The 27,658-nt window shown below is 46.7% G+C and overlaps 1 protein-coding gene across 2 annotated transcripts in view; it reads right to left on the bottom strand.

Moving 5' to 3' along the window:
• The window catches only part of GART (phosphoribosylglycinamide formyltransferase, phosphoribosylglycinamide synthetase, phosphoribosylaminoimidazole synthetase), a 35,519-nt gene that overhangs the window by 7,473 nt on the left and 388 nt on the right, over positions 1 to 27,658 (bottom strand). The window contains exons 2-20 of one of the 2 annotated variants that reach the window (XM_063180369.1): positions 24,323 to 24,393; positions 20,645 to 20,793; positions 16,015 to 16,110; positions 15,277 to 15,451; positions 14,556 to 14,667; positions 13,332 to 13,400; positions 12,172 to 12,297; positions 11,459 to 11,546; positions 10,993 to 11,078; positions 10,258 to 10,426; positions 9,495 to 9,726; positions 6,157 to 6,251; positions 5,104 to 5,213; positions 4,264 to 4,462; positions 2,979 to 3,227; positions 2,525 to 2,677; positions 1,242 to 1,445; positions 844 to 975; positions 166 to 296 (exon numbers count right to left, since the gene is read on the bottom strand). In XM_063180369.1, the coding sequence (XP_063036439.1) occupies positions 166 to 296; positions 844 to 975; positions 1,242 to 1,445; positions 2,525 to 2,677; positions 2,979 to 3,227; positions 4,264 to 4,462; positions 5,104 to 5,213; positions 6,157 to 6,251; positions 9,495 to 9,726; positions 10,258 to 10,426; positions 10,993 to 11,078; positions 11,459 to 11,546; positions 12,172 to 12,297; positions 13,332 to 13,400; positions 14,556 to 14,667; positions 15,277 to 15,451; positions 16,015 to 16,110; positions 20,645 to 20,789 (2,571 nt within the window). In that variant the 5' untranslated portion in view covers positions 20,790 to 20,793; positions 24,323 to 24,393. Of the gene's footprint in view, positions 1 to 165; positions 297 to 843; positions 976 to 1,241; positions 1,446 to 2,524; positions 2,678 to 2,978; positions 3,228 to 4,263; positions 4,463 to 5,103; positions 5,214 to 6,156; positions 6,252 to 9,494; positions 9,727 to 10,257; positions 10,427 to 10,992; positions 11,079 to 11,458; positions 11,547 to 12,171; positions 12,298 to 13,331; positions 13,401 to 14,555; positions 14,668 to 15,276; positions 15,452 to 16,014; positions 16,111 to 20,644; positions 20,794 to 22,735; positions 22,828 to 24,322; positions 24,394 to 27,658 lie in introns of those variants that run through there. The other variant, XM_063180379.1, reaches the window with a different exon arrangement.

Raw genomic sequence — 27,658 nt, 5'->3', positions numbered from 1 at the left:
GGCAGAGAGGGAGAAAATGAAGGATTTTGCTGTCACAAGTTCACAACAGACCAAGAAAGAAAAGCCAACGCTCCCTACCAGCCCATGTGTTACCCCATTAAACTCATCAACACCTTCCTGCTGCAGTCCCAGCCAATGGTGGCTATTACAAAAGGAAATGCTCACCCTTGTAGGAATCCCAGCTCTCTCAGCTTTCCTCAGCCCCTCCACACCAGGTTTGTTGGAGATAACCAGAACTATCTGTGCATAGCTGGTGTCTTTCTTTGTGCTGTTGATGAGGGCTTCCAGGTTTGTGCCTGGGGGACAGAGAATAACTCAGGGATCCTGAGAATAAATAGAGGGAACAGCTGGAAGAGGCTTTAAATAAGCATCAGGGAGTGGGAGACCAAACCAAACAGCCCTGATGAAACTTTAATCCTTTTTTAATTGATTTGCTGGGAGCTGATTCAGACAGCTGAAGGCCTTTCCTGGCAGCTGCACTTGGAAACTGTAATTGATAGCACTGGATTGGTGGCCTTAGTGATTGGGAACACTGGAAATAGAATAGATGGAGTTCTACATGGCAAGAAGAACTTCTGCTCTATCTGTGAAATGATGCTGCTGCTCCCACAGGGCAGAGTGGGAGCCTGAATCTGGACACCTGCAGAGGTTTGGGGATAAACTGAGCCCAGTTTGCAGCAGAGGTGAAAAAGAGGTTTGTGACTGACATCAATCCAAGCACAACATCTCCCCTGCCTGCTAGAACCTACCAGAGTGCCCATGGAGAACTGCAGGGACTTTAAATGCAAGCTGAATTCCCTCCTGCACAGGCTGCATCCCAGGGCAGCAAAGAGCAGCACTCACCTGTTCCAGAGATGAGGACAGCAACCTTCATTTTGCCTGTCTGGATCTTGCCCTGGATGTGGCTCTGCACACACAGGGACCTGTTTGCTTGCAGGGCCCGATGCAGATTGAGGACTTTAACACTGTCAGAGCCTGAGCAGGCACAAGGAAAAACCCAAAAAACAGCAAAACAAAGTGTCAGTAAAGGGAGAAACAGAGAGAGGAGAAAAGCCCCCGTGGAAGAGATTAATGAACTCTAATAATAATAATAATTGATAATCAGCTCAATACCCCCACAAAAAAAGTCAGGGAGGTGCCAGTGCAGAGGTTTTCACCTCATGAAAACTCCCAGTCAAGGGAATTTCCCTCTGCTTCTCATTTCTGCTGGTTTCCCCCAAGGCAGAGCAAGCTGCAGTAACCTTTCTGCAGGGGCACCACTCTGCCGATGAGCCAGGCGGTCTCGTGTCCCTGGATGTCCCTGAGCACCTGCTGGGCCCTCTCCTGCTGCACCACCAGCACTGCCCCCAGCCCACAGTTGAAGGTCCGGGCCATCTCCTCCTCAGAGAGGTTCCCTTCCTTGTGCAGCCAGCAGAAGATTTCAGGGATCTTCCACGTGAGAGCATCTGCAGAGAATGGGAAATACAGATCAAGAGTGGGAATTGCTGCCAATGGACTACAATTATTGGGGTGTTTAGAGGCAAAATCTGTCACAAAAATCCCCCCACTGCCCCAGTTCCAACCATGTGAGGATGACTTACAGCAGCACAAAAATGCTTCTGGACAAAGCACTGGAAAGGAATTCCAAGGACAGGAAATTTCTTTCTTGTCATGTTCTCTTTGAAAATGGTTCTATCCCAGTTTCTACAGATCCATGGAATCACAGCATGGTTTGGGTGGGAAGGGACCTTAAATCCTCATGGCCAAGATCCCACCCAGCCCTGCCCTCTGGCACTGGCAGCCATTCCCTGGGTGCTGTCCCTGCAGGCCTTGTCCCCAGTCCCTCTGCAGCTCTGCTGGAGCCCTGCAGGCCCTGCCAGGGGCTCTGAGCTCTCCCTGCAGCTTCTCCTCTCCAGGCTGGACATTCCCAGCTCTCCCAGCCTGGCCCAGAGCAGAGGTGCACGCACACATAAATATTTATCAGTGGACAAGTGGAAAATGATTCGTGTGCAGTTCTTGAGTTCAGAACTCACTATTAATTCCTTGTTTTATTGTACAACCCCGTGAGCTCTCACAGCCTGTGCCAGCCTTTTCCCACCTTCCCCAGCAGTGAAACCTTCCCAGCACACCTGAGGGGAGAGTGCTGAGGATTGATGAAGCCAAACAGCAGGAGCTCTCCCTGAGCTCACAACCACCTCTGAATGCTAATTGAAAACTTCATGAGTATCATTTAATTAGCAATAATTTCGTAGGGAATTGCAAATGGTGCGGCTGACTTGGGAATGCTGGTAAGGCTGTTTTCTTTTTGCAAGTGTCCTATGAAATCCAATCCCAAACACCCCCAGGGGAAGGAATTCAGTGGGGAGCAGTCTTTCCACCACAAAGGAAGCACTGGCTGTTTTGACTGGCTCTGGTTCAGGTGCAAGGAAAAACTCAAAACATTTCTAGAGATTCACGTCCAGCTCCTACAGCACAGCTCAGCTGCTGTGGCCACAGCAAGGCACAGTAAGGTGAGGGTTTTTCCACAGCTCTCCTTCTCTCTCACCTAGAACGACCCCCAGGGAGTCTGGGAGGACCCTGGGGATGTTTTCCAGCAGGCCCCCTCCGGTGATGTGGGCGTAGGCTTTGACGTGGCCCGAGCGCAGCACGGGCAGCAGGGTCTTGCTGTAGAGCTTGGTTGGGGTCAACAGCAGCTCTCCTGCCCAGGGCAGAGGGGAAAGCATGGAGAGAAATGGGAATCAGTACAAGATGGGGGGAATCTCAAAACAGCAGTTTGGATAGTAATGAGCATTGTACTGGAGAGACACACAAAGTTTTACCTTTTTCATTTTAGCCCACAATTAATTATTTATCCCCCTCCCTTTGTTTCTTCCCCGCACATGTGACTCTCAGGAAAAGATAAAGATGAAAACATGCTAAAGATGGTATGATTTTCTTTTTTTGGTGCCTGAGAAAGTTTCAAAGGCCCAGCTGGGAGGAAGCTCAGGAGGAAGCAGTACCCAGAGTCTGGTCCCCGGAGACCCCGACGCGGGAGGAGAAATCCAGGGACGACTTCTCCACGATCTTCCTGACGAGGCTGAAGCCGTTGCTGTGGACCCCAGAAGATGCCACCCCGATGACCACGTCCCCCTCAGTGATCCTGTCCAGCTGGGGCAGCATCTGCCCTCTCTCCACGGCCCCCACAGCAAAGCCAGCCAGGTCGTACTCGCCAGGGGGATACATCCCCGGCATCTCGGCCGTTTCTCCTCCTGGGGACCAAAACACAGCAGAGAGGGGCTGAAACAGCCTGGCTTTGACCATGGAATCCCACAATGGCTTGGTTTGGAAGGGATTTTAAAGCTCATCTCACCCCTGGTTTGGGTTGGAAGGGATTTTAAAGCTCATCTCATTGCACCCTGGCAGGGACACCTCCCACAGTGCCAGGCTGCTCCAAGCCCCAGTGCCCAACCTGGCCTTGGGGTCCAGGGGCAGCCCCAGCTGCTCTGGGTAAAATCCTGCCTTTTTCTCTCCTCTTCCCACTTTGCACTCCCTGCCCTGTGCTCCAGCTTCCCCCGCTTTTTCAGTCCTGGTGTTCCAGCTGTATTTAATGAGGGCTGGATCAAATGGAGGATGGAGAACTGCTTGGCCACCCACCACTTAAATCCACAAATAATTGTGCAAAACCAGGCAAGAGATGAGCCCTCACCCCCTCACTGTCAGGGGGGTTATGAGTTAAATTTGCTGAGCTGAAGGTTCAGCTCTTGCAGAAAGGCCTGTGGGGTTTGAAAATCTTGAACTGGAGATAAAATCTTGACATTTTGGTGGTTTCATCACAAGGTTTCACCTAACACAGACCTTGCTGCAGCATGAATGGGGTGATTATATTTGATAAATGCAGAGAACACCTTAAAACAAACATAAAGCTGACCAACAGTTCATGCAGGAAAAAAGTAAACCAGGGCATAAAGAGCCTCTTGTTCAAAGCTTATAAACAGACCCAAAATGACACCCACTGAGAAAGGACTTGTGTTCCTAACTTCCCTAAAATTTGGAAAAAAGGACAGAACCTTTTCTCAACATCTAACTTAAATCTGTACCTAAACCTAATCTAAATTTAACCTAAACTTTTAAAGCACTGTCTCCTTCCACTGTGATTCACATCAAGTTCCCTGAAAGCAAAGACATGGAACATTTTGCTTTTTCACTCCTCCCAGATTCTTCCACAGAGTAGGAAACCAACTGCATTCACACCAACTAAAAGACCTTGCAGAAGGTTTCTCAGATGCCCCTGAGAAGCGTTCCTACCCAAAAGAGCACATCCAGCCTTCCTGCAGGCATCAGCAATTCCTGCAATGACGCCCTGAGCCACGTCCACGTCGAGTTTGCCGCAGGCAAAATAATCCAGGAAGAAGAGGGGCTCAGCCCCCTGGGCCAGGATGTCATTGACACACATGGCCACCAGGTCCTGCCCGATGGTGTCGTGTTTCTGGCACTCCTGAGCAATCTGCAAGACAGGGAGAAGCCTGGGATCAGCTCTGGGCCCCTGGAGCACAGGCAGGGTCTGCAAGGGACTGAAATCAGGAGCAGAGTCTGTGAGCAATGGGCCAAAATCCCTCCAGGTGCTCTTTGAGGAGCAGCTTTGTTTATTATCCTCTCCTAACTCTCTTCAGGAATTATTCCTGTCTCCACTGGCAAATCCAAAAGGCACTGAGAAGGAAACTGCTGCAAAAGGGTTTCCTTGGAGCTCAAACACAACAGCAAACCTGGGATTAAATGTTTTTTCCCATCAATTAATCTTTTTTGAGGGTGGAGATGCTGCCTTTGTGAAACAAGATTCCTGGTTATATTCTTAATATTTAAAACCCAGTTATTTTAGGCATCTTATCAACTTCTGACATTTATTGATGATATTATCATATCAACTTCTGATAGTTGATATTATCATATCAGTTGATAGTATCAGGTATCAGCATATCTGGCTATTTACAGGTATTTAATTCTTTTGCCTGAAGAAAGGCAATTTCAGTTTCCATCCCCTTTTTCAGAAAGACCAACAGGTATTTTTCCAGGACAGCTGCTATTTTGTGACAGAACCTTTTTCCCTTCTGTGCTGTTTTTCCTCCTTTGGGTGGATTTCCACCTTACCTTGAGTTTGGTGCCAACGCCGTCGGTTCCGGACACCAGGATGGGATCTCTGTAACCAGCTGCCTTCAGGTCAAAGAGCCCAGCAAAGCCTCCAAGCTCTGCATTGCAGCCTGCCAGCCAGCAAAAGGAGAAACAGCCCAGCTTTACTCCCAGGGGCTTCCCCAGCATCTCCAGCACAAATTCTCTCCAAGGTTTGGCAACACAGCTTTGCTTTGTCACCAGGAAACTTTTCTCTGCCATTTAGAACCTTTTCACTGAGGAGCTCCTAATCTGCTTAGGTTGGCTTTGCCTTTTTAATTCATCATTAGCCTAAGCCTAAAAATCCCCAACTTTGTGACTGAGCAGTCAGTAATTCCTGTAACTGAGAGGTTTCCCCCTTGCACTAAGGTTTCTCTGAAACACAGGAGGAATTGTGGTAAGATGGTTGTACTGGTGTGAGATAATCTATATTTTCCCCTCTATGTATACCTGACTTCATTAGAAGGTTCTCAGTCCATTTGAAATAAAAGGGCCATTCTATAAATGAATATTTTAAATAAATGAATATTTTAAACAAATGAATATTTTAAATCTGTCTGAAGAACTACAAGAATTTGCTAGAGCAAGATGTGCCTGAGCCCCAAAGCCAAGGATGAATCAATGCTGATTCAACTGAGGAAAAGAGGTGGGTTCCACATCTGTCTCAGGAGTTCTACATCTCATAACCTGTCTAAACATTCATCCCCCCAAATGATGGAGTTCACTGTGCAAGAAATAATAATCCATGGAATCAAACTCAGTTCTTAATGGTGAAATTTTTCCTTGCATTTATCCTTACACAGTGCTGAACTGTGCTCTGTAACACTCCTGGCATTCAGGAGGTGGAGTTTAGAGCCATGTGGGGGTTAAAAGCTGTGCATTTGCAATAAAATCACTGGCATTTGCTTACCACAGGCTTTCTTGTGTCATCTAGAAACAGGCAGGGCACATAAAGATGAGCTTTTTATCAAGATCAACTGGTAAACCTCACTGCCAAGAAGTGACCAGAGCAGGAGCAGAAGGTTCTGGTCTTACCTGACCTGGATGTGGCTGCAGCAAAGGGTTTGATCTTCTGCACCAAAGTGTTCCCTGCTTCAATGTCCACCCCACTGTTCTTGTAGGTCAGGCCTCTGCAAGAGTGGGGAAAAATGGCATGGCAGCTGATTACTGGAGGTATTTTCAAATAATATTTACTTCTGTACATCCCTGAGTGGGTGAATGGTGCAGAATCCCATCCTGCTGTCTGAGGAGGCACTGCCAGGAGCAGCAGGTGGATAATTCCAGAGTTTTGAAGATGGTATCAGAACATTGGGATCACATAGCCAAATCCCAAAATAAACCCAACAAACCCCTGACAAGGTAAAATAGCAGCACAGATCTGATTTTGCAGGGTTTAAATCCACACAGCCCATGGAGTCCCAGCTGTGACTGATCCCCACCTTATCCCCTGCCCAGAGCTCCAGGCCTTGAGGTGTCAGTGGGAAAGCTCTGAACCAAACCAAACCAAACCAAACCAAACCAAACCAAACCAAACCAAACCAAACCAAACCAAACCAAACCAAACCAAACCAATCCAAATCAAACCCAACCAATCCAAATCAAACCAAACCAAACCAATCCAAATCAAACCCAACCAATCCAAACCAACCCAAACCAAACCAAACCAAACCAAACCAACCCAAACCAAACCAAGCACAGAAATGCACGGCTGGGTCAGAGCAGGGCTGAGCTGAAGTCACTTTTCCACCCCCAAGGTGAATCAATAACCCCCAGGATCCTTCCAGGCTTTTCCAGCTGCTGCTCTAAGGTTGCCTCTCCTTGTCACTGCAATGATCCCACCTCAGAAGCAGCCATGCCTCTCTTACTTCAATGGGCTTTCAATAAAGAACATAAAATATATTTCCTTCAAAAGACCCAGGCTCCTAAGGCTCAGGAACCTAGAGGAGATGTCTGTGAGCTCTGGGTGGGGTTTATGCAAGATCAACACCCTGGTACAAACTGGTGTCACCTGTGTGTCCCCACAGCTCCCTGGGGACACCAGCTCATGTTTACAGAAGGACCTTTCCATTCTGGGGACAGGGATTTCATGACTTTTCACTGCAGCAAACACTCAGGCTCGTGCCAGCTGAGCAGTTGTTGTTCCCAGGCTGTCAGTGGCATGAACCAGGTGCATCCCTATTTTAGATCCATCCCTGTTTTCTCTCTCCTATGCCTGGGATTCAGCCTGAAGTTTCAATTCTAAGGGTGTTGATTAACAAGGAAAAATACAACAAAACAACTGAAACCCATTTAGAATTGACTCAGCTGAACAAAAAAATTCAGTTAATCCACAAAACCCACCTCAGGAACCAGGTCAAGAATTCAGCAAACACTGAAAAAGTCAGAGACAGACACAAATGCCTACATTTGCACTGAATGCAGTAAATATTTTTGTACTCTGCCTATTGAATCTTATTTTAAGATGGAGTTTTTTTTTAGGATCAAAGGTATTTCTCTGGTGAAGATCATTGCTGGAATATCTGGAATTGATAAAGACTTCAAGAGCCAGAAGAACTGGCCCAGGAGAGCGTTGCCAGGAAAATCCAAAGGTGTCTGCACTCCCAGCACACCCTGCCCAAAAACTGGCAGGAAGACAAGAATCACCACAGGCAGCTGCTCAGGCTGTGAATAAGACTCAGGGAAATATTGGCCTGCAACAACCAGAGATCAAAGTCAGCCCCTTTCAGTCTGAGTATGATAAATGTCCACCAGATTTGCACCATATTTTTAGGAGCATTTCAAATTTGTTAAATTTTCTTTTTGCTTTGATCCTTTAAATGAATCTTTAGTTCTTTAAATTTTCTGGAATACTTTTCTTTAAGCATTCTGGCTGTTTTCCTGAGGTGAAATGCCTCAGGACTGGATCCTGCCAGGCTGCCAAGAGGAGCTGAGTCCTGATTCCAGAGCCATCCCCCTTCCTCACTGAGTCCAGAGGGGACTCTGGGGCTTGGAGCACCCTGGGAGAGGGGAAGGTGTCCCTGCCATGGACAGGATGAGCTTTAAGGTCCTTTCTAAGCCAGCCCAGCTCCAGGGCAGTGCTTGCAGCAGCCCCAGGAGCCTCCCTGTGCAGGAGGGATCCTCCAGGCAGCCATTCCAGGGGCTGGAAGGAATGAACACTGGGAGGGAACTGCTCCCAGAGCCTCCTCTAGCCTCTCTGACCTGGTTTGGGGGTTTTTTCCCTGCTACAAATCCCAATTCCACCTTGTCAACAGATGCAGAGCACTTGAGAGAGAAAGAAGACTAAATACCAACACCCTTGTTCTTTTAGGAAGTTTATTGATGATAATTTTACAAAATGCTAATCAGGATACACTGCCAGCAGCAACAGAACTGTCACTGATGTGTCTCCCAGCCTACAAAAAAACCCCTTGGGAAAAGACATGTTGGGAGCTCTTTGGAGCAGAGCAGTTTTTCTTATTAGGTAAAAATGATTTAAAAAACTACAAGAAGCTTTCAGGAACATTAAAGATGCAACAAGACTCCCTACTATTAAAAAAAAAAAACAAACAAACCCATACCCATATGATCTCCAGAGGCTTACAGTAAATACTGAGCCAATTAAAGGGATGAGAATGGAAAGAAGGGATGAATCCTACCCTGGTATTAGGCAGCTGTGCCAGTAAAATGTAAATCCCAACAAGGTGGGGGGTTCAAGGTGATTTTAACCATTTCTAAAAGCTAAAAAAGAACCAGTAAGCCAGCTTGAACTTTGTTAATATATCAAATCCCAGAATCTCCTGAGCTGGAAGGGACCCACAGGAATCATGCAGTCCAAACCCTGACCCTGCACAGACACCCCAAAAACTCCACATGGACATCCCTGGCAGAGCTGCCCAAACACTCCTGGAGCTCTGGCAGGCTGGGGCTGGGACCACATTTCATGATATTAAACGATTTTTCATGTCATGATATTACATGATTTTTCATTTCATGATATTGAATATCAGACTTCTGGACAAGACAAATCCAGAGCAAAAGCTGTGATCCAAAACAAACCCAGAGCAAATCTGTGATCCAAAACAAACCAGAGCAAATCTGTGATCCAAAACAAACCAGAGCAAATCTGTGGTCCAAAGCCCAAGAAGCAGAAGTTGACCTTCCCTAAACAAGGCCTAACAACTACAGCAAGGCAGATCACTCCTCTGTGCTTGTCACTGTAGTTTAACTCAGATTTAGGAGAGTAAGAACATCAGGCATTTAAAATATTCCTGCCTTGGCTGGTCTTGCTGACGGTGAGTACACGGATGGGGTTCGAACTTATCAATATCACCCAGGGATGTGCTCAGATCCTCTTGACCCCCATTACTGCCATGTCAGGGAGTGGGAATATCTACCTGGATTGCCTGAGGAAGGCAATGGCCCGGTGGCCAATGTCCCTCCTGAAGATGGCCCCCTGGAAGTGGATGGCAGCCACCCCCAGGTTGGCCGCCTGCAGCGCCGCGGGCAGGTCCTCCTTGATGGCCGTGACCGTGAGCACTCTGCCCCCACTGGTGACCACCCGGCCGTCCTTCAGGGCTGTGCCTGCGTGGAACACCTCCAGCCCCAGCTGCCTGGCCTTGGCAAGCCCTGCGGGTGGGTGACAAACACCAGCTCTTGGTTAGAATGCTCTCAGTGAGAGACCGAACGCTTTCTGTCCGAAAGCCACAGGCAAAGTCAGGGTGATCCTGCTGGGAAATGGGAGTAAGTCTGTAAAAAAGGGAATAAATCTGTAAAAATGGGAATAAATCTGTAAAAAATACCTCTGGAGGAGAGACAAGCCTAGCTGTGTGCTCAGGGATGTGGCACACAACATCTGATTGCAGCTGGGGTTTTATGCCTCAGTGACAAACATCAGCACCAACGTGACCCAAAACCCTGATCAGAACCACCTGGCTGCAGCAGGAATTAAATATCAATGCTGTGCCAATATCAAATAACAGCAGCGTGGAGAACTGAAAATACACCAGAATAAACTGAGATGTGTGAAAATCCAGCTGCTCTTGCTGACCCAGGACCAGGGTTTCTGTGAATCTCAGTTCCAGTTCCTTCATGCAGCAGCAGAGAACAGGGAGAGGCAGGGGGGCAATGAGGCTCCTGCAGCTCCTCTGCTCCATTTACCTGTTATTTCCAAGCCCTTGGGATATGTCCCTGGGTATCCTTGGCTGGCCATGACCACAGTGACAGCTGCACTGTCCTCTCTCCAGGCTGGCATGGAGCTGGCCAGCCTCCTGCTGAGCACTGCCTGCATCACCTCGTACAGGTCACTCCTGAGCAGGGGCAGAATCACCTGCAGGAACACACAGCAGCAAATCAAATGGGGTCATTGCCTTCCCTGGCCTTGGAAAGACACCAATGCAGCTGAAAAAGCAGAATTAAATATGCCCACATATTGTGCTTTCACACATCAGGCATGCAGTGGATCATCTGAGAGATAATCTTAGAAATACTCATCCTTGCAGGGAATTTCTGTGGGTAAAGGAATTGCTACATATGGAGAGGAAAGGGTGAGGACAAAGAACCTCATTTGTTCTGAAGAATAGAAATTAAGAGTTTTTTTCCACTTGTCAACAGGGAGCAGGAAAAATCCAGATTCCATTCCAGAAAAGACAGGGAAGTGCTGAGCTCTTCTCAAGCTGACCTTTGCAAAGCCCAGATTTGAGTCCAGCCTACTGAAATCCTCTCTGGAATGGAACAATTTCCTTACAGACCTTCTGCCTTGAACAAACAACCCAAATGTTTTAAATACCGGTGATTTAAAATTCTGATTATTCACCCCAAATCTGGTCAACAACAGTGGTAGATGGTCACAGATTTTACTCCTCCCATAATGGCAAATTGTACAAAATAACTCACCTGGCACTCTGGGTCACCAAATCTGCAGTTAAACTCCAGAACTTTAGGGCCATCTTTGGTGAGCATTAATCCAGCATAAAGCACACCTGGAACAAAACATGAGACATAAAGATCTCTCAGTAACTCACTTGTTTTGAATCTGTTGGTAACAGGGTGTAAAAGGCTGCCACCTGTGCTCAGTGAATTTGAGAAATCGTAACAATAAATGAGGCAGAAATAGCTGTCACAATTTTACAGCTCATTTTGGAACATTTTCCTTTCTGCTCCTCCTCAGTTGAGGAATTATTCCCTGTTCATGACCTCCGCTGATTTCCATGGACCCTGAATCAAGGCTGGTACCAAACCCAGTTCCTCATAAATCAAAGTTGTTTCCCCTTAACCTCCAGTGTGTCAGGATACAAAGAGGAAAAAGCAAAATAAAAGGTTGTTTTCATTATGATTAAAAATCTTAAAGTCTTGTACATACCCACATAGGGGACTCCTTCTTTCCTCATGCCATCAACAGTCTTCTGAAGAACAGTCTCTCTGATCTTCTGCAGCAGGTCTTTAGAAATCTGATAAGAAAGGATTGGAAACCAGTGTCTGTAAAAAGGGAGGGCTTGGCTTTGTGTTTTTAAGAGCCAAGCAGAATTCTTGGATGGCCTCTTGCTCACTCCAATGGAAAGCTAAGAATGTTTTTCTCTCTATTTCTGCCCACAGAAGTTCCCTATCAAACAAACCCCCAACTACCTTAAGCCACAACCAAATTTCACCATGAGCTTTGTTTGGCACAAAGCAGAACTGTGGCTTTAGGCCCTTGGTTCTGATGAGCAGCATTTCATGTACTTTAAGCCACAGCCAAAATTCACCATGAGCTTTGTCTGGCACAAAGCAAACCTGTGGTTTTAGGCCCTTGGTTCTGATGAGCAGCATTTCCTAACTTAAATCCCAATCAGACACCAGGTTGCAGAAATAACACTGCCTGCTTTGGAATTCCAGGTAATTCAGTGGAGATACTCTCTCTTTAGAGAGGTTTTGGAGCTGGGGATTGACTTGGCCATGGCTGCTTTGGGCAGCAATTTCCATCCAGCAGAGCCCATCCCTCCTGCTCCTCTGCTGGAACGAACCATCCCCAAGTGACAGCTGCAGTGAAAGATCCCCTCCCAGTCCCTCTTCCCCTCCTCATCAGCCCCTCCTCACCTGAGGAGCTGGGGAATAGGCTCCCATCCCTCCTGTGTTGGGGCCCTCATCTCCATCCATCAGCCTCTTGTGGTCCTGGGCTGGGGGCATGGGGGCGATGGTGACGCCGTCACTGAAACACAGGCACTGAAACAAGGACAACAGGTAAAGTTCCTGGGATGGTTACAGTTAAAGTGAAATTAGAGCTGATTTTCAGTGTGACAAAGGGATATTGAAGAGGATAAACTCTGCCTCCCTGATAAAATAAATGATGGCGTTCAAAGCATTTGGCTTTTCCTCAGGAAGCAGGGACTCATTTTGTGTGACCTTCCTTCAGAAATCAATAAAACCTAGAAAAATTATACCATCAGCAGTTGCACTGAAAAGAAACACTCAAAAGGCTTAAAAAAAATTAAAATACTGCATGATGGAAATGACTCTTTCCGAAGGAAGGAAGGAAGGAAGGAAGGAAGGAAGGAAGGAAGGAAGGAAGGAAGGAAGGAAGGAAGGAAGGAAGGAAGGAAGGAAGGAAGGAAGGAAGGAAGGAAGGAAGGAAGGAAGGAAGGAAGGAAGGAAGGAAGGAAGGAAGGAAGGAAGGAAGGAAGGAAGGAAGGAAGGAAGGAAGGAAGGAAGGAAGGAAGGAAGGAAGGAAGGAAGGAAGGAAGGAAGGAAGGAAGGAAGGAAGGAAGGAAGGAAGGAAGGAAGGAAGGAAGGAAGGAAGGAAGGAAGGAAGGAAGGAAGGAAGGAAGGAAGGAAGGAAGGAAGGAAGGAAGGAAGGAAGGAAGGAAGGAATTACATCCCTTTCAAGACTTCCTTCTCCTTGCTGATAAAGTTATTTACTTGAGAAATATTTATAAATTACTTCTATAGCAGTTGTTTTTATCCTCAGTATCTTCAGAATAACAAAGCTGCTGGCATCTTCTGGAACTGGAGGATGTTGTGCACTCATACTGGGACTAATGGCAGCAATACTCAAAACCATTTTACAATGCTAATTATAAAACCAGCAAGGATCCAAAATGAGCCACACAGCTGTCTCTAACTAATGCAATTTCATTTATAAGCAGGGAATAGTTTTAATTTAACTGATCAAATCCTCCACTCTGTAGGTGAAGGCACTCAGTGAATCCCAAACAATTTAGAACAGGTAGAACCAAAGTGTTACAGTGAGATGCACTTACAGAAATTTCTTCTCCTTCAAGAAGCTCTTCAACAACAACAGTTTCCCCAGCTGTGCCAAAACTCTTATCCTACAGTGAAACAAAATCTCTTTAGTTCTGTTTCAGTTTTAAACTGCTGAAAATGCAACAAGAAATAGGTATTTTTAATACAGCCAAAAATGCAGCACAGGTTTGAGATGATGAATCCATTTCTCCCCACCAGGGATGTCACCAGTAGGGAAATCCCTACTCCTCTCTTTGTCCTTAAATAAATGCAGGGTTTATTAGTGAATATTTTGAAATGACAGAGGGTATTTGTGATTACTGAGCAATTCCTCATGCTCTGCCTTCTGAAATTCACCCCAACACCAGTGACAGCCAAGTCTCCAGTCTGCACTTCCACTGGATAAAAAAGTGCAATTTTAATCCAACACCTGGGAAGGGAGCAAGATTCTCACATGCCAGTGCAATGTTTGAACCTGACTGCATGTTCTGGATAATTAAGAAATTAAGAACACACAGCCCACACTGCCAAGGTGATTTTGGGGGTCTCTAGAAATCTCTAACTCAGGTTTTTTGTAGAAGACATTGGGCCCTGTTCAGACATGAACTGTGCAGTGACCACAGACCCCCAAAATGTGACTGCAGCACCCATGCCCTGACCCCTGAAGCACAAGTGTGTCCCAGAATGTGTCCCATGGATCAGCAGAGCTCCAAGGAATCTCAGGGTGCTGTGCTGCTGACACCAGCTCAGGGCCTGACCTGGGAGCCTCAGCTCTGTGCTCCTCACTGGGCAGATAAAATTACTTCACTTGGCCTCACTTCAAATCTTGATGCTCCAAATACATTTGTGGAATATCCTTCCTCAGTGTGAACTTCACTGGAAATAATCCCAAAGAATTTGACTGCACATTGAAGTGCTGTGCTTGGTCCTAATGGGGCTTGTGAAGACCCACCTGAATCCCTGAGGAGTTCAGTGTGGGACTGATGGATTGCAGGAGTCTCATAGAGTGAAATAAAAGGAATTGCATATATAAATCAGTGAAATAAAGGGGGGTTTTCATGAAGAATGGTTTTATTTTAGCCTGCAGGAACTGCACCTCAAGCCATAAATAAATCAGCTACCCAAATAAAAGGGTGAAAGGTTTGATGTCTGACAGCCAGGTCCCTGTTCCATGCAATAAGGAGTATCTGTGATGCTCTGAGGTGGTGAGGAGCTGCTTGGTGTGAGACATTCCTCCTCACCTGCATGATCTCAGTGACAGCTCTGCAGGCCTCCTCCTTGCTCGAAGCCACGATGACTCCTTTGCCAGCTGCCAGCCCACTGGCTTTAACAACCAAAGCAGGGAAGGTGGCACTGCCAAGGCAAGGACAGACATTCAACACCGACAGCCCTTGCAGGGACATGCTGAACATTTCCAGAGTTGAAAAATCAAAGTGCTTCTCAGTTTTCATGGCAACCTTATTGAGTAACACACAAATCACACCAGGCTCCTCTCATTAGGCTCTGCCTGAGAAAGGTTCCTGCTTCTTTTCCCCACCAGGGAATTCCCTGACTGCTCATTACTGATTTCCATTTGGGAATTTCATCTGGGGTCACATGGTTTGCATTGTGATGAGCAGATCATCAGTTGCTGAGTAATTCTCCAGGTTTTCTTGGTGAAGAAAAGGGATAAGAGGCCAGCACAGATGGCTCTGGGCTGCTCCCTGCCTTTCCCCAGCAGGCAGAGTGACAAAAAAATAACAGCTTGTCCTACATTCTCCTGTGAACTGAACACTGAACCTGCACTCCATTTCAGAGCAGGAGGAACCATTTTTCTCAGACTTTCTGCAGTTTGAGAGAGTCATGGCAGGTGATCCTTTGAAACCTTTGCAGATGTTCTATCCCAAAGGCATGGATACCTGGCAATCATTGGATTGGTTTGGATATTTACAGTGTCAGTAAGAACATTGACCAGAACTGTACCTGTTGATGAAGGCACATGCTGCTTTGGGATCAGTGAAGGATTTCCACCTGGCAGTGGGGATCTCATGACGATCCAGAAAGGCTTTGGTGAAGCTCTTACTGGACTCCAGCTGAGCTGCCTTTGCTGTGGGGCCAAAACACTTGATCCCAGCTGCTGTCAAGTCATCCACAATTCCTAAACACAAAGCATGTCATAAATCTCCAGGTGATTTATGGGGGTCAGGCCAGCCAAGCTGCACTGATTCCTTCAGCAGGAATGCCAGGAACAGAAGCAACCTGTGTCTGCAGTGCCTGCTCTGCTCACTGGAGCCAGGAGCAGAAATCCTGCACCACTGCAGCCCCTCAGGATGTGCTGCCTTTGGGAAGGGATGACAATCCCCCCTTGGTTTATAACACCTTTGAGCCAAAAGTCAACATGAGCCTTTGGTGAAGATGCCAAAAGGTTTAAGCAGAAAAACTACCAGCATGTTTATAATTAGGTTTTTTTGTAGCAAGACTCAGATTATAGTTATTTCAAATCATGAAAACTCCATAGGAAAACCAAAACTGGCTTTCCTGCTCACACACTACCCTTCAGAAATTCCTTTTCACCTCAGCACAACTCTGGATTTCAGGGAAACTCCAGAGGATCTGTTTCCATTCAGACTGGAAACACTGCTGAGTGATGCATATATGAGGACTAAAATTTACTTTTCTTCTAAATGCTGAAGGCTCTGATTTCCAGCTCGTGTCTCTTACCAGCAGCAAGAGGAACCTCAGGACCAACCACCACCAGCCTGATGTCCTGGTCCCTGCAGAACTGGGCCACAGCAGCGTGGTCACTGACTGGAACAGCTGTAGGGGACACAAACAGGGAAAGATCCCACCAGGGGTGCTCCTCAGTGTGAGGTACCACAGAGCACCCCCAGCCTCCTGTGGGCTGCCAGGGAACCTGGAGGGGTGAGGCCCACACTGACACAGACTCACCCAAAGCACAGCCCCAAACCCCAGGCAAAGGCTCTGGCTGCACATCCACTGTCAGAGTCCTAAATCACAGAATCCCAAAATGTCCTGAGCTGCAGGGACCCCCAGGGTGTTGGGGATGAAACAAATGGCTGATGGTAGAATTCCAACATCTTGTTTCTTATTTTCTTTCTTTCTGTAGTGCTACCTAAAAATTGCACTAAACTGAGCCCTCTGGAAGCAGAGGGAATCAGAACTTTTTGTTTTCCATGATGTTAAAAACTTAATTAAGAAGGGCACTGTGCTGTCATTATGGCTGAGGGTATGTGGGCTTGGGCTGTTACAACCATTATCTTTCCAAAACCAAACATTCAGTGTGATGACACTTGAAATGGCCCAAACTGTGCAAACAAAAGAAATGTCCTGCACCAAAGACAATAACGTCAGTTACGCAAAAGGGCCTGCAATTGCACAGCTTTTATCACGAGTAAACAAAGCCAAGGTCTGCAGGGATGGGAGAAAAGAGATGAGCCCAGTGGGGATTGGCTGCTTGGGCAGGGAGGAGACTGCACACACCAGGGCACGGGGCTGGCAAAGGGAGCTCAGGATCCCAGCATCACCAGGGCTGGGAGAGCCCTTTGGGACCATCCAGTGCCACCCAGAGTCACCCCAAACCCTGTCCCCAAGGCCACCTCCAGGACACTTCCAAGGCCTGACCACTCTGGCAGGGAAAAATTATTTCCAATTTCCAATCTGACCTCCCCTGGTGTAATTTAGGGCCATTTTCTCTTGTCCTTTCCCCTGGGACATGGCAATACACTGGGAGCTGATGGTCTCCTCCAGCCATTTTCTGGGGAGTGATGAGAGAGGAAGGGGATGACAGAATTTTGGTCAGTCCCACTGTGCTCCCCCTGCTCTGGATGAATAAATTCATAGGACCATTGAACTCCAGGCTTGTTTGGGCTGGGAGGGACCTCAGAGCCCACCCAGTGCCACCCCTGCCATGGGAGGGACACCTCCCACTGTCCCCAGTGTCCAGCCTGGCCTTGGGCACTGCCAGGGATGCAGGGGCAGCCCCAGCTGCTCTGGGCACCCTGTGCCAGGGCCTGCCCACCCTGCCAGGGAACAATCCCTGCCCATAAAATTTCCTGATTCCACAACAGAATCTACATTTTGTTATAAATTTACCCTATTCAGGTGGGGTGGTGAACACCCAGACAGAGCACAAATAAAATTCACCTCCTTGGCACCTCTTCCACTGCCCAAGTGTTTTGTTCCTTGACTTCCATGTGCAGCTGATGCCAGCTGACTTCTGGCTCACCCAAAAGCACCACACACCTGTGCCAGGGCCTGCCCCCACAGGGAACAGCTCCTAATTCCCAATGTCCCATCCAGCCCTGCCCTCTGGCAGTGGGAGCCATTTCCCCTTGTCCCTCTCCAGGCAGGAAAGGAGAGAGCCTGGAATTCACCCCAGATTTCTTTCTGCAGGTCTGATCTCAGGGTATGAGCAGTGAGTGTGGCACAAAATTTACACGATGGAGAAATGTCCTAACAACAAACAGGAAGGAACAAATTGTGTTGTTTATCCATGATTTTAATTTTCCTCCCAAATATAATTTTTCTTGGATTCCTGGCTGAAAGGGGACATTTCTGTAGCTGTGTTTGACTGCTTGAAACAACAGCTGACCATCCCTTTGGAAGCAGACAGGAGGACCCTGGCCCAAGGATTTCCAGGGTGGAGGTTAAATTTCAGAGCACAAGTTACACTGAGAGGTAAAATGTGACAGAAGGAGGTGTCAGGATGGTGAACTCCATTCACAGACACATCTGTTCATTTAGCAAGCCATTGTCTGTGCTTCTGCACCAAAACTGCCCTGATAATCCACCTAAATTAAATATAAACCTGTATTTAGGCACCCAAATTAAATCTCGCTTTATTGCTGGAAACAATTACAAACTGAGATCAACCACATTTTTTTTTCTTACTTGAATAGAAAGTTTGAAAGATTTAAGGTTATTTATAATTTTCAGCTCACTTTTTTGTGTTTCAGAAGTCACCCAAGACCCAGAGCTGCAATCCTAATTAAAGGCAATTCCATGACCCACAAAGGGAGGATGAACTCTCAGAGCAAAATCTTGATGATACCAAAAAACTCCCAGAAACCAGGGAAGGAATTTCCCAGATATCCCAGGTATTGTTGCCCACACAACATCACAGGGCTCATGTGCTTCTTTCTGACAGGCAATTCCCCATTTTCCACCCTGAGTTAAATCAAGCCCCCAGTGACAGCACTGGAATCCTTGAACAGGTGAGACAAATTCTTTCCTTAAAAACCAACTTAAGTCAAACTCTTCATAAATTCTAGGCTCTTCCTGGGGTGGTAAAGATTTCCCTCCCAAAGCACAGGTGAGCCCATGTGCAGAACAAAACCATTTATTCCACATGGAAATTTCACAGGCCTGGCTCGAGATCAAGCATTTCCCACTGCTGGTGCAATGTTTTTTATGGGATGAAAGAGAGAAAAATCCAGGGGGGGGGGTTAAAAAGAAAAGCTTGAAAAAAACAACAGGAATTCCCATTCCACTGCAGCCTGGCACTGACCCCATTTAGCACAAGGGTAAAGGGGATTTTTTGACTTTCTGATCTTGTCAAGCTCTTCCTTCCAGGCCTCCCCTCAGAGGCCAAACAGAGTACAAAACTGGAGTGAGGAGCTCACTCATGATGCTGTGACTGGACAAAGAAATTCAGGACAAAGTTGTTTCAAAGGGCTGTAATTAAGCATTCCAAGGGAATTCTATTCAATAATTACCTGCTGTACAAGGACCTGGCAGCACTCACATTTCCATGAGACAACAACACACAAAGCTACTCCCACAGCAGCACAAGTGCAGAAAATGGAAGTGTCTGATCCACATTCACATACATCCTGTGAACTCCACATCTTACACATGTTCTGAGGGGAAAACTGAGGTTTTGGGGAGGTTAAAGCCCCTAAATCAGGATCTGTTGTGTAAAGGACACAGGAATCTCTGTGGTCTCTGTGGCTCTCTGTCTGTCATCTCCTCAGACCAGGCTTTTTGAAATGGAGCTCCAAATTTTGGATGCTCAATTTGCAACATCTGAAGTTTGATTTCTCAAAATTGCTAACTATGAAAAGTCTCAATTACAGCCAGTCAGAGCTCCAGCCAAGCAGGCAGTACACAGAGAAATATCTGAAGATAACCTTGATTTCTTAAGGTCACAAAGACAAAGGAGTGAATTATGCTCCCAGTGACAGCGTGTTCTTGTCACAGGCTGTGGGGATCATGGGGTTTCAACACAATTCTGAGAGCACAAGAGGGAATTTAGGTGCAACCACAGCAACTATTCTGAGCTGGATCCCAGAGGAACAGCTCTGACTGAATCCTCCAAACTCAAACCTAAAGAATGACACTTCACAGCTGAGATCTCAAAAAATTAATTACACAACTTACACAAGGCTTTGTTCAAATACTTTTTTCTCTTCTTAACTGCATCTAAGATCTATTTCACATGCCCAAAACTTTAAAAAAATGATAATCCATTATCATCATCCATCATCAGTTTGTTTATGGGCTATGTTGATTTATGGGGTGCTGTTTTAAAGATGAGTTTGTTAAATGTAAAAGTTATTATTATTTATTTCTAAAATAAGTTATTTTATGGGAATAGAGATTTTTGGGGGGGGTATAGGATTTTTTGTTTAAATTTTTTATGGAATTGTAGTTATATACATCAGCCAATAAATCTTAAAATTAAAAACAAAAGCTTTTTTAGCTTTTTACCTAGCAAAAACTAACAGTAAGTTAGTTAATAGAACTAACACACTTTTGTCATTGGGTGTGTATGGCAGCCATCTTGACATCTTCAGTGTCATGCTTTTTATAAGCTACAAGAACGTAAAATTTGATGGGTGATTGGTCGATGATTTATGATGATGGTTTGTATTTTTACTTGGTTTTTTTTTGGGTGGGGTTATTTTTGGGGTTGGTTCTATGTTTGTTTTGGGGTGGTTATGAAATGATGATGACAGTTGGTCATTGTTTTTAATGAAATAGGATATATAGAGGAAGGTTAATTGAAAGTATTGATGATAAGTCATTTGGATAATGTAGGGATATATGGTTTAATTATTTAATGAAAAAAATTAAAATGTCAAGATAAAAAAATGAATGCGTAAAATAGGATTTAAATATTAGTTCAGAGAACCAAATTTAATTAGCGAACTAAAACCACTATACAAAAATTAATATTTCCACTCAGCTTCAAACTCAAACCACCACAATCATCATCATCATTATTTCACTATCATCATCATCATCATCCTTTCACGCTACCAGCTGTGATTTCAGCTCAACAACATCCTGGTTGAATGATCAAATTTAAAATGGGTGATTTTGTTTTTACCTGAATTGGAGATTTTGCCGTTGTCAGCCGTGCCTGCGTTTCCTGGAGCCACAAACACGTGTTTGACGTGGGGGGACTGGGCCAGCTTCCAGGCCAGGGCGTGCTCCCTGCCGCCGCTGCCGACCACCAGCACCCGCTCTGCCATGGCCCTGCGGCACACAGGAAACACCCGCGGTCAGCTGGGGAACGTGGGGACAGCGGGAGCTCCAGGGACCACGCAGCGCTGGAGAACTTCACCAGGTACACACTAAACCTCCAAGGCTGAGCTGAGCCAGAGCACAGCAGGAACCCGTCAGGAAAACCATCCTGGGTCTGACTGGAAAATGCTCCCACTTACAGGAATCTGGGATAGAGGACAAAACCCTGCTGAGTGAGCAGGCTGGGATTTGCAGCCCAGAGAATCACAGACTCCCAGGATGGTTTGGGTTGGGAGGGACCTCACAGCCCACCCAGTGCCACCCCTGCTTGGCAGGGACACCTCCCACTGGCCCAGGCTGCTCCAGCCCCAGTGTCCAGCCTGGCCTGGGACAGGGATGGGGAGGCCACAGCCCCTCTGAGCAACAATTCCTTGGAGATTCCAAACCTGCAAAGGTCAAAGCCCTTCTGCTACACCCATGGTATGAACAGAGAGTGTCTGGAGCTGGTTGGGGCCACTCAAGAGATTTTAGAGGCAATGACTGAAAAGCTCTGAACACCTCATGGAAAGGAAAGGCTCTGAGCAATGAGACAACACAGTAACTTCCAGCTCTGGCTTTCCTTGGAGGAGCTCACTCACACAAGGTAGGGTGGGGTATCCACTGCACTCTCCCATTGCAGTGAGGTTTGGAAAAACACATGGACGTTGTGCTGGCCAGTGGGAGCACGGGTGCCCACGTCATCCCCTGGGTGTGCACACCTGGCTTACACACGTGGGGCTCACAGCAACAGGACAGCGTGTTCCCTGAGAGCCAGGAAACCTCTGCTCCCTGAGAGTCACTGCCCTGTGGACTGTCACATATTGACTGATGGAGGAGTTCACCTGCACTGACAAATCCACCAGAACTCAGAAAACAAGGAAGGATTCCAGGAAGGAAGGAAGGATTCCAGGAAGGTTTCCAGGAAGGAAGGACACAATTTAACTAATTATGTATGTCCATATTTGGAGCTAAAAATAATTGTTTGGTTTGGATTGGGAGAGACCTTTAAGTTCATCCCATTCCAACATGCCTACCATGGCAGGGACACCTCCCACTGTCCCCAGGTCCAGCCTGGCCTTGGGCACTGCCAGGGATCACACATCTTAGAAAAGGGGAAAAAACAACACAAAATCCAGGAGATTTCTAAGGGAAAAGCAAAAATGATCCAAAGCAGATTTTCAGGTGAGGCAGGGATGTGCCCTGCCCTCACATCAGCTGCTGCAGCTTGACTTGACTAAAGCTGCCCTGATGAGGGAAAATATCTGCATTAGGCAAAACATCCCGACAGAACAAAGTCAAAATAAATGTGGACAGAAGGATAAAATAGAGAAAATGAACACTGAGCTGTTTGCTATCAACTAAACATGCCTGAGCTAATATCTAATGGTAGTTCCATGCTGGGGGAGACCAACAGGTTTCTAATCCAGTGTTGGGTCAAATGTAGATATTGCAAAGTTACAGATATGTTTTAATTATAAAACACCATGATTACTTGCAATAAAAAAGCCCAGGTTAGGCTAAAAATTATCAGTTATGGTAGAGATGTTTGAGAAACCACATGAACAATTCTTTTATATTACAACTCAAGCAAGAAGGAAAGGTAAAAGAATGAGGGATACAACAAAGGGTGAATTAGATAAATACAGTAATATAACAGTGAGGTAGAAGAGCACTGATCACACAGCAGGCAGTGTCTCTGAAGTCAAATGAGCATTGCCAGTGGTATCCAGAGCCAGTGGCCACTAAATTGTACTTTTTAAGGCAAATTTTATCAAGAATAAGTTGAACTATACACAACATGATTTTCCGAAAAAAAAAAATAAAAATAAATTAAAACTTTTAACTTTAAAAATGTTAAGAAATTTAAATTTTAAAATGTTAAAACTTTAAACGAGGATGACTTTAAACTACTCACTGTGTGCTGTGTGTAGCAGGCTGAGGAGAGCAGGACTCAGGAGCTCAGAGGCACAAAGAGAGCAAAGACTGGCAGCCCCTGGTTAAAATGTCCCTGTCCCAACACTCCCGCCCCACCGATGACCCTGCAGGCAGCCAATGGAAGGGACTCCAGCCCTTCCAGCTGGGGACAGGGGACAGAAACTTCCCTGCAAGTGCTCGAGGAGAGAGAGGCAAAAGCTCTGCAGGACAGGAGCAGCTCACCCTCTTGTTTCTAACTTCTGTCTCATCCCAGGTGTTCTTTTTTTACAGTTAAAAGCTGTTCGTTAACCAGCTTGTGAACATTCTCTTTATATCTAAAAATCAGGATCTGCACTTTTGCAATAAATAAAAAATACTCTGTGTAATCAGCAGCATGATAAATAGGGGGTATAATGCAAATTATTAGGGAATGCTTTGGGTTGGGAGAGATCTTTAAATCTCACCCCATCCCAGCCCTGCCATGGCAGGGACAATTCCCACTGTCCCAGGCTCCTCCAATGTCCCCAGGGTCCAACCTGGATCCTACTGCCAGGGATGCAGGGGCAGCCCCAGCTGCTCTGGGCACCCTGTGCCAGGGCCTGCCCACCCTGCCAGGGAACAATTCCTCATTGCCAGGATCCCACCCAGCCCTGCCCTGCTTCATCCTAAGGCCCTTGTGAAATTCAGCACAGCCTGCAGACCCAGTGACACCATGGCCACCTCAAGGGACTCACCGTGATGGCAACCCACTCCAAGAGTCACCTCCTTCTCCTCCCTGAAGTGACACATTCTGGCACTACTGTCAGATGAAAGAATTCATCACACACAGGACAAAGCTTTCTGTGGGAGCAGTAACAGAACAAGCCATGTCTGCTATTGTCAATTTTTGATCATTTTATATCAAAATGTGAGTGAAGATTAGGTTTCACACGTTTGTTTTGAAGCTCAGTGTTATTTGTGCATCCCACTATGGTATCCTAGCAACTTTTATTTAGGAATGTGGCTTGAGAAGAAGTTGTGGTGGCAGTGCCAGTTTAGGAGGCTCAGATGTAGCCATGGCAGCCTCTGTTTTATTTTACACTGACACTCAAAGATGTCATGGAGGCCCCTCTGCTGCCCAACAGGACCTCACTCTAAAAATGAAGATCCCAAGAGGAAACATTCCTTTTTATTTTTGTCACTAATTGAGCAGTCAAAAATGTGTTCCCCAAAGAGCTAAAGTCATTCACAAGGTAGATATTTACTCTGTAAAGATTATCACACCCCCAGGATTTCTGGAAGCAATGTGTGAAATCCTTAACAGTTCCAAACCATGGGATGTCATTACCTTCTGCACCCATTGCCTGCTTTGGTAAAGAAGGAGGAGATGTTTGTTTAAAAGATGCTTTAAAATGAAGATAAGGGACGTTCAGAAGAGGCTCTGTTGTTAGATCCTTATATGAAGTGAGAGCAGGAAAGAAGAAATGAGTTAATCACTCGGTGTCTCCAGGAGGAGAGGAGGCAACGACAGAGTGGAGCAAGGAGATTCCCAGAGCTTATCCAAGGATGTCAGGACAAAGTCAGCAGGCAGGAGCATCAGCTCAGAGACCTTTATCCTCACTGCAGGGAGGCAGCTGGGGCTCACCAACACACCAGGGAACTCTTCCTCACCAGCAGGGCCTGTGGGGCAGAGAAAATCCAGTGAGGGAGGCAAAGCCCACAGTCCTGAGAGCCCTCCCAGCCCAATTCCTGCACAGGGAGGCTCCAAACACAGGGAGCAGTGACATCAGGCTACTCAGGCTGTCCCTTCCTGTCCCATCCCAGGGACAGGAGCCACTGACCCTCCCAAACTCACCCTGTGCACACACCTGGGGGTTACACTCAGCTCCTTGGCTGCTTTATGAACAGAACTCTCTAAGAAAACATAAACTCCCTAAGCAATTTATTCTCAAGAGTGAGGCAAGATACCTAAATATTCAATCTCACCTGGGTGGAGTATTTTAATGAGGCAGTGCCTTATCAGCTCACCTCAAACTACAGCAGGCAAGGTGCAACTACAATCAGACTTCTGCACTGCAGCACAAACAGCAAACAACAGCTTCACACAGTGTATTTTTTTTTTTTTTTTTTAATTAAGCTCCAGTGCTGTTGGCTTCCTCTGTATCTTTGTTTCCCAACACTGGCATTCAGGAAATCTGATGCAGGCATCCAAGTTTTTTTGATCAAAGATATGGTCTTTGCCCAGAGTGTCTTAATTCAGGGCCAGGTTGGACAGGGCTTGAAGCAACCTGGTGTAGTGGAGGGCGTCCCTCAACAGAGCAAGGAGCTGGAACTGGATGAGCTCTGAGGTCCCTTCCAACCACCCTGGGAGGGAATGAGCTCCTACCCTTCTTGGAGCTGAGTCTGAAGAACAGCCCAGCACTTTCCCAAACACTACAGACCCAAGCCCAGTGTCACTGTGGAAGTTCAAATCCACAACTTCCAGCCTTGGAGAGGAGCTCTCATAACCTGGCTTTGGACTAAAGGACAAGGTTCATTCTTCCTCTTGCAGTTAGGCAGAAGAAAAAAAAATAATTCTCACAGGAGATAGAAAAAAGCCCAGATTGGGAAAGCTGTGCAGTTCCCATCCCACTGAGGGCTGTGTGTTTCTGACCCTAGCAGTCTGAGTGTTTATGAGTTTCAGGGTTTTTTTCATAGACTTGTTATGGGATAAAAAAATCAAAAGAAGGGACTGGAGAAAAAGCCAAAACTTGCAATATCCTCCTCCCAACTTGAAACTTTCTCCTCTCAACTTCAATTCCCTCCTAGGATCCACCCTGCCATCCTTGACTCAGCCCCCAAACTCACCCACAGCCAGGCCGTGTGGCCCCAAAGCCCCGTGGGCTGAACTGATGCCCTCTGAATGAGCCTCTGTGCCCATGCTGGGTGCCCCCAGAGCTGGCAGGCAGGGGGGGAGCTGTGAGGCAGCCTCCCCGGGGATGTGTGCCAGCTGCTGGCCCCCATTCAGCCGGGGATGCGCAAGCCGCGGGTTCAGCGACTGCGGGCGCACAGGGCCGAGCTGCCCCTGCCTGGGCCAGTCCCCATTGGTCCCAGCCCAACCTCTCCCCCTGCAGGCTCTCCCTCCTTCCCTCTGCTCCTGCCTGTGCCAGGGCAGGGTGGGCACCTGGGGCAGGAGGGCAGTGCTGGGGAGCAGACACTGCGAGGGTGAGCAGCGCAGCAAAGTGAATGTGTGACTGTGGGTGTACAAAGGAAATACTCCCAGCTGCTGAGGGGTGAAGGATCACCACAGCCAGGACAAGGGAAGCAGCAGCACAAGGCAGCCAGGGAGGCTGAGACAGCAAACCCAGCTGTGCCCTGGGTCACCCCGATGGATGGAGGGACCAGGACACAGTCAGGTTTGCATTCCCATTCCCACCTCCTGCCCCAGCCTGGCCCCGCTCCCGGGGACAGACGCACCAGGGAACCAGGGGCTGTGGAGGGAAGACATCCACCTCTCTCTGCATTTTTTCCCTGTGTGGCTCAGTTTCCAGAGGGAATTCACTGTGCCAACTGTGCAGGCAGCTCTGAGGCACAACAATAAACAGCCATGGCAACCAAACCTGCAAAATGGTCAGAATCCCACAGGGGAACTGCAGGTTTAGGTTGAGGCACAATTAGGCTCATCCTGAAGGAAAAAAAAACACAACCTTAGAAAACTTTTCACTTCCTCAGACTTCAACACATGAAGAGCGGCTTAAGTAGCCTGGAGGCCTCCAGAATCTGGTGGCAATTATTATTTTTAGTTAGAGCTTTGGGTTAAATAAGCTTCTTTTAACTCATGTGTTTTATTTAGGATAAATTCCCGGCTCTCACCCGGCCATATAGAATCATGAAAGGTTTGGGTTGGAAGGGAACTTAAAGATCATCTTGTTTCACCTCCTGACATTCAGTACGGTGTCGAAAACAAAATAAAAGAAAAAAAGTCATTATTACATGTGTCTTTCATGGCCCAAGCTGAAGCTCTGCCACACAGGCCCCTTGTGTCCAAGTACGATCCTCCAAACAGCTGGATTTGGCATTTTTCTAGGCAAAACACTCCCTCAAGATTTGCTGCTAAAAATAAACAGGATCATAAACTTTTACAACCACCCCCATAGTACTAAATTTGACACCTCAAGCAAGTAGGATGCTGGAAGTGCTCAGTGTTTTGTACCATGATGAGGGAGCAGCACAAACCTTGAAATGCACTTTCTGTGTTACCCTTTCAGCTATATACCCAAAACAATAGCATAAGTATTAACTATGCTCAATTCCAACAGCTACTGGATAAATTAAAAAAAATGCTTCAAAAGTTGGTAAGCCCCCAACTTTGCAAACAGCAGGGAAAGAATTCAAGTGAATCAAAGTCCAAAACCAGAGACGAAATATTTACTTATTTCAAGTAAATATTTCACCACTTTGGCTGTGAAGGCCAGGCTGTGACGGGATTGCTATGAGGGCTGCGACAGATGAGTAATGCCATGGCTGACTCTCACAACTCAAATGCAAATATCATGTATATTTGTTAGGAGAAGTTTTATAGATTTATAGTTATGGTTTACCGCCCTTGTGTTGTTATCAGGGTGGCCTGGGTTTGGGACATTTGGGGGGGTGGCATTGTTGCTGTGACAAGAGCTGGCATCAATTGAGATTTAAGGAAATCATCACCACCACTGGACAGGGAAGGAGGAGTCGGTGGGCAGAGCTTTGGGAGGGGCCAAAGGGTTCAAAGCACATGGCGGGGAAAAAATCCTTTGCTCCAGCTCTGTAATATATTCTCTATTCAGTCTTCTGTTGTATTTTGATAAAGGTTTAACAAACCTTTTACATTTTTGAAAGTGAGTAGCATTTCTCACCAGGCCAAGCCGTGATGGGGATTCCAAGAGGACCACGCCATGAGGGGGATGCCATGAAGGGGATGCCATGA

This window comes from Melospiza melodia, chromosome 2 (genome assembly GCF_035770615.1).
Source record: "Melospiza melodia melodia isolate bMelMel2 chromosome 2, bMelMel2.pri, whole genome shotgun sequence".
Lineage (NCBI taxonomy): Eukaryota > Metazoa > Chordata > Aves > Passeriformes > Passerellidae > Melospiza > Melospiza melodia.
This window is presented reverse-complemented; position numbering and strand designations above follow the sequence as displayed.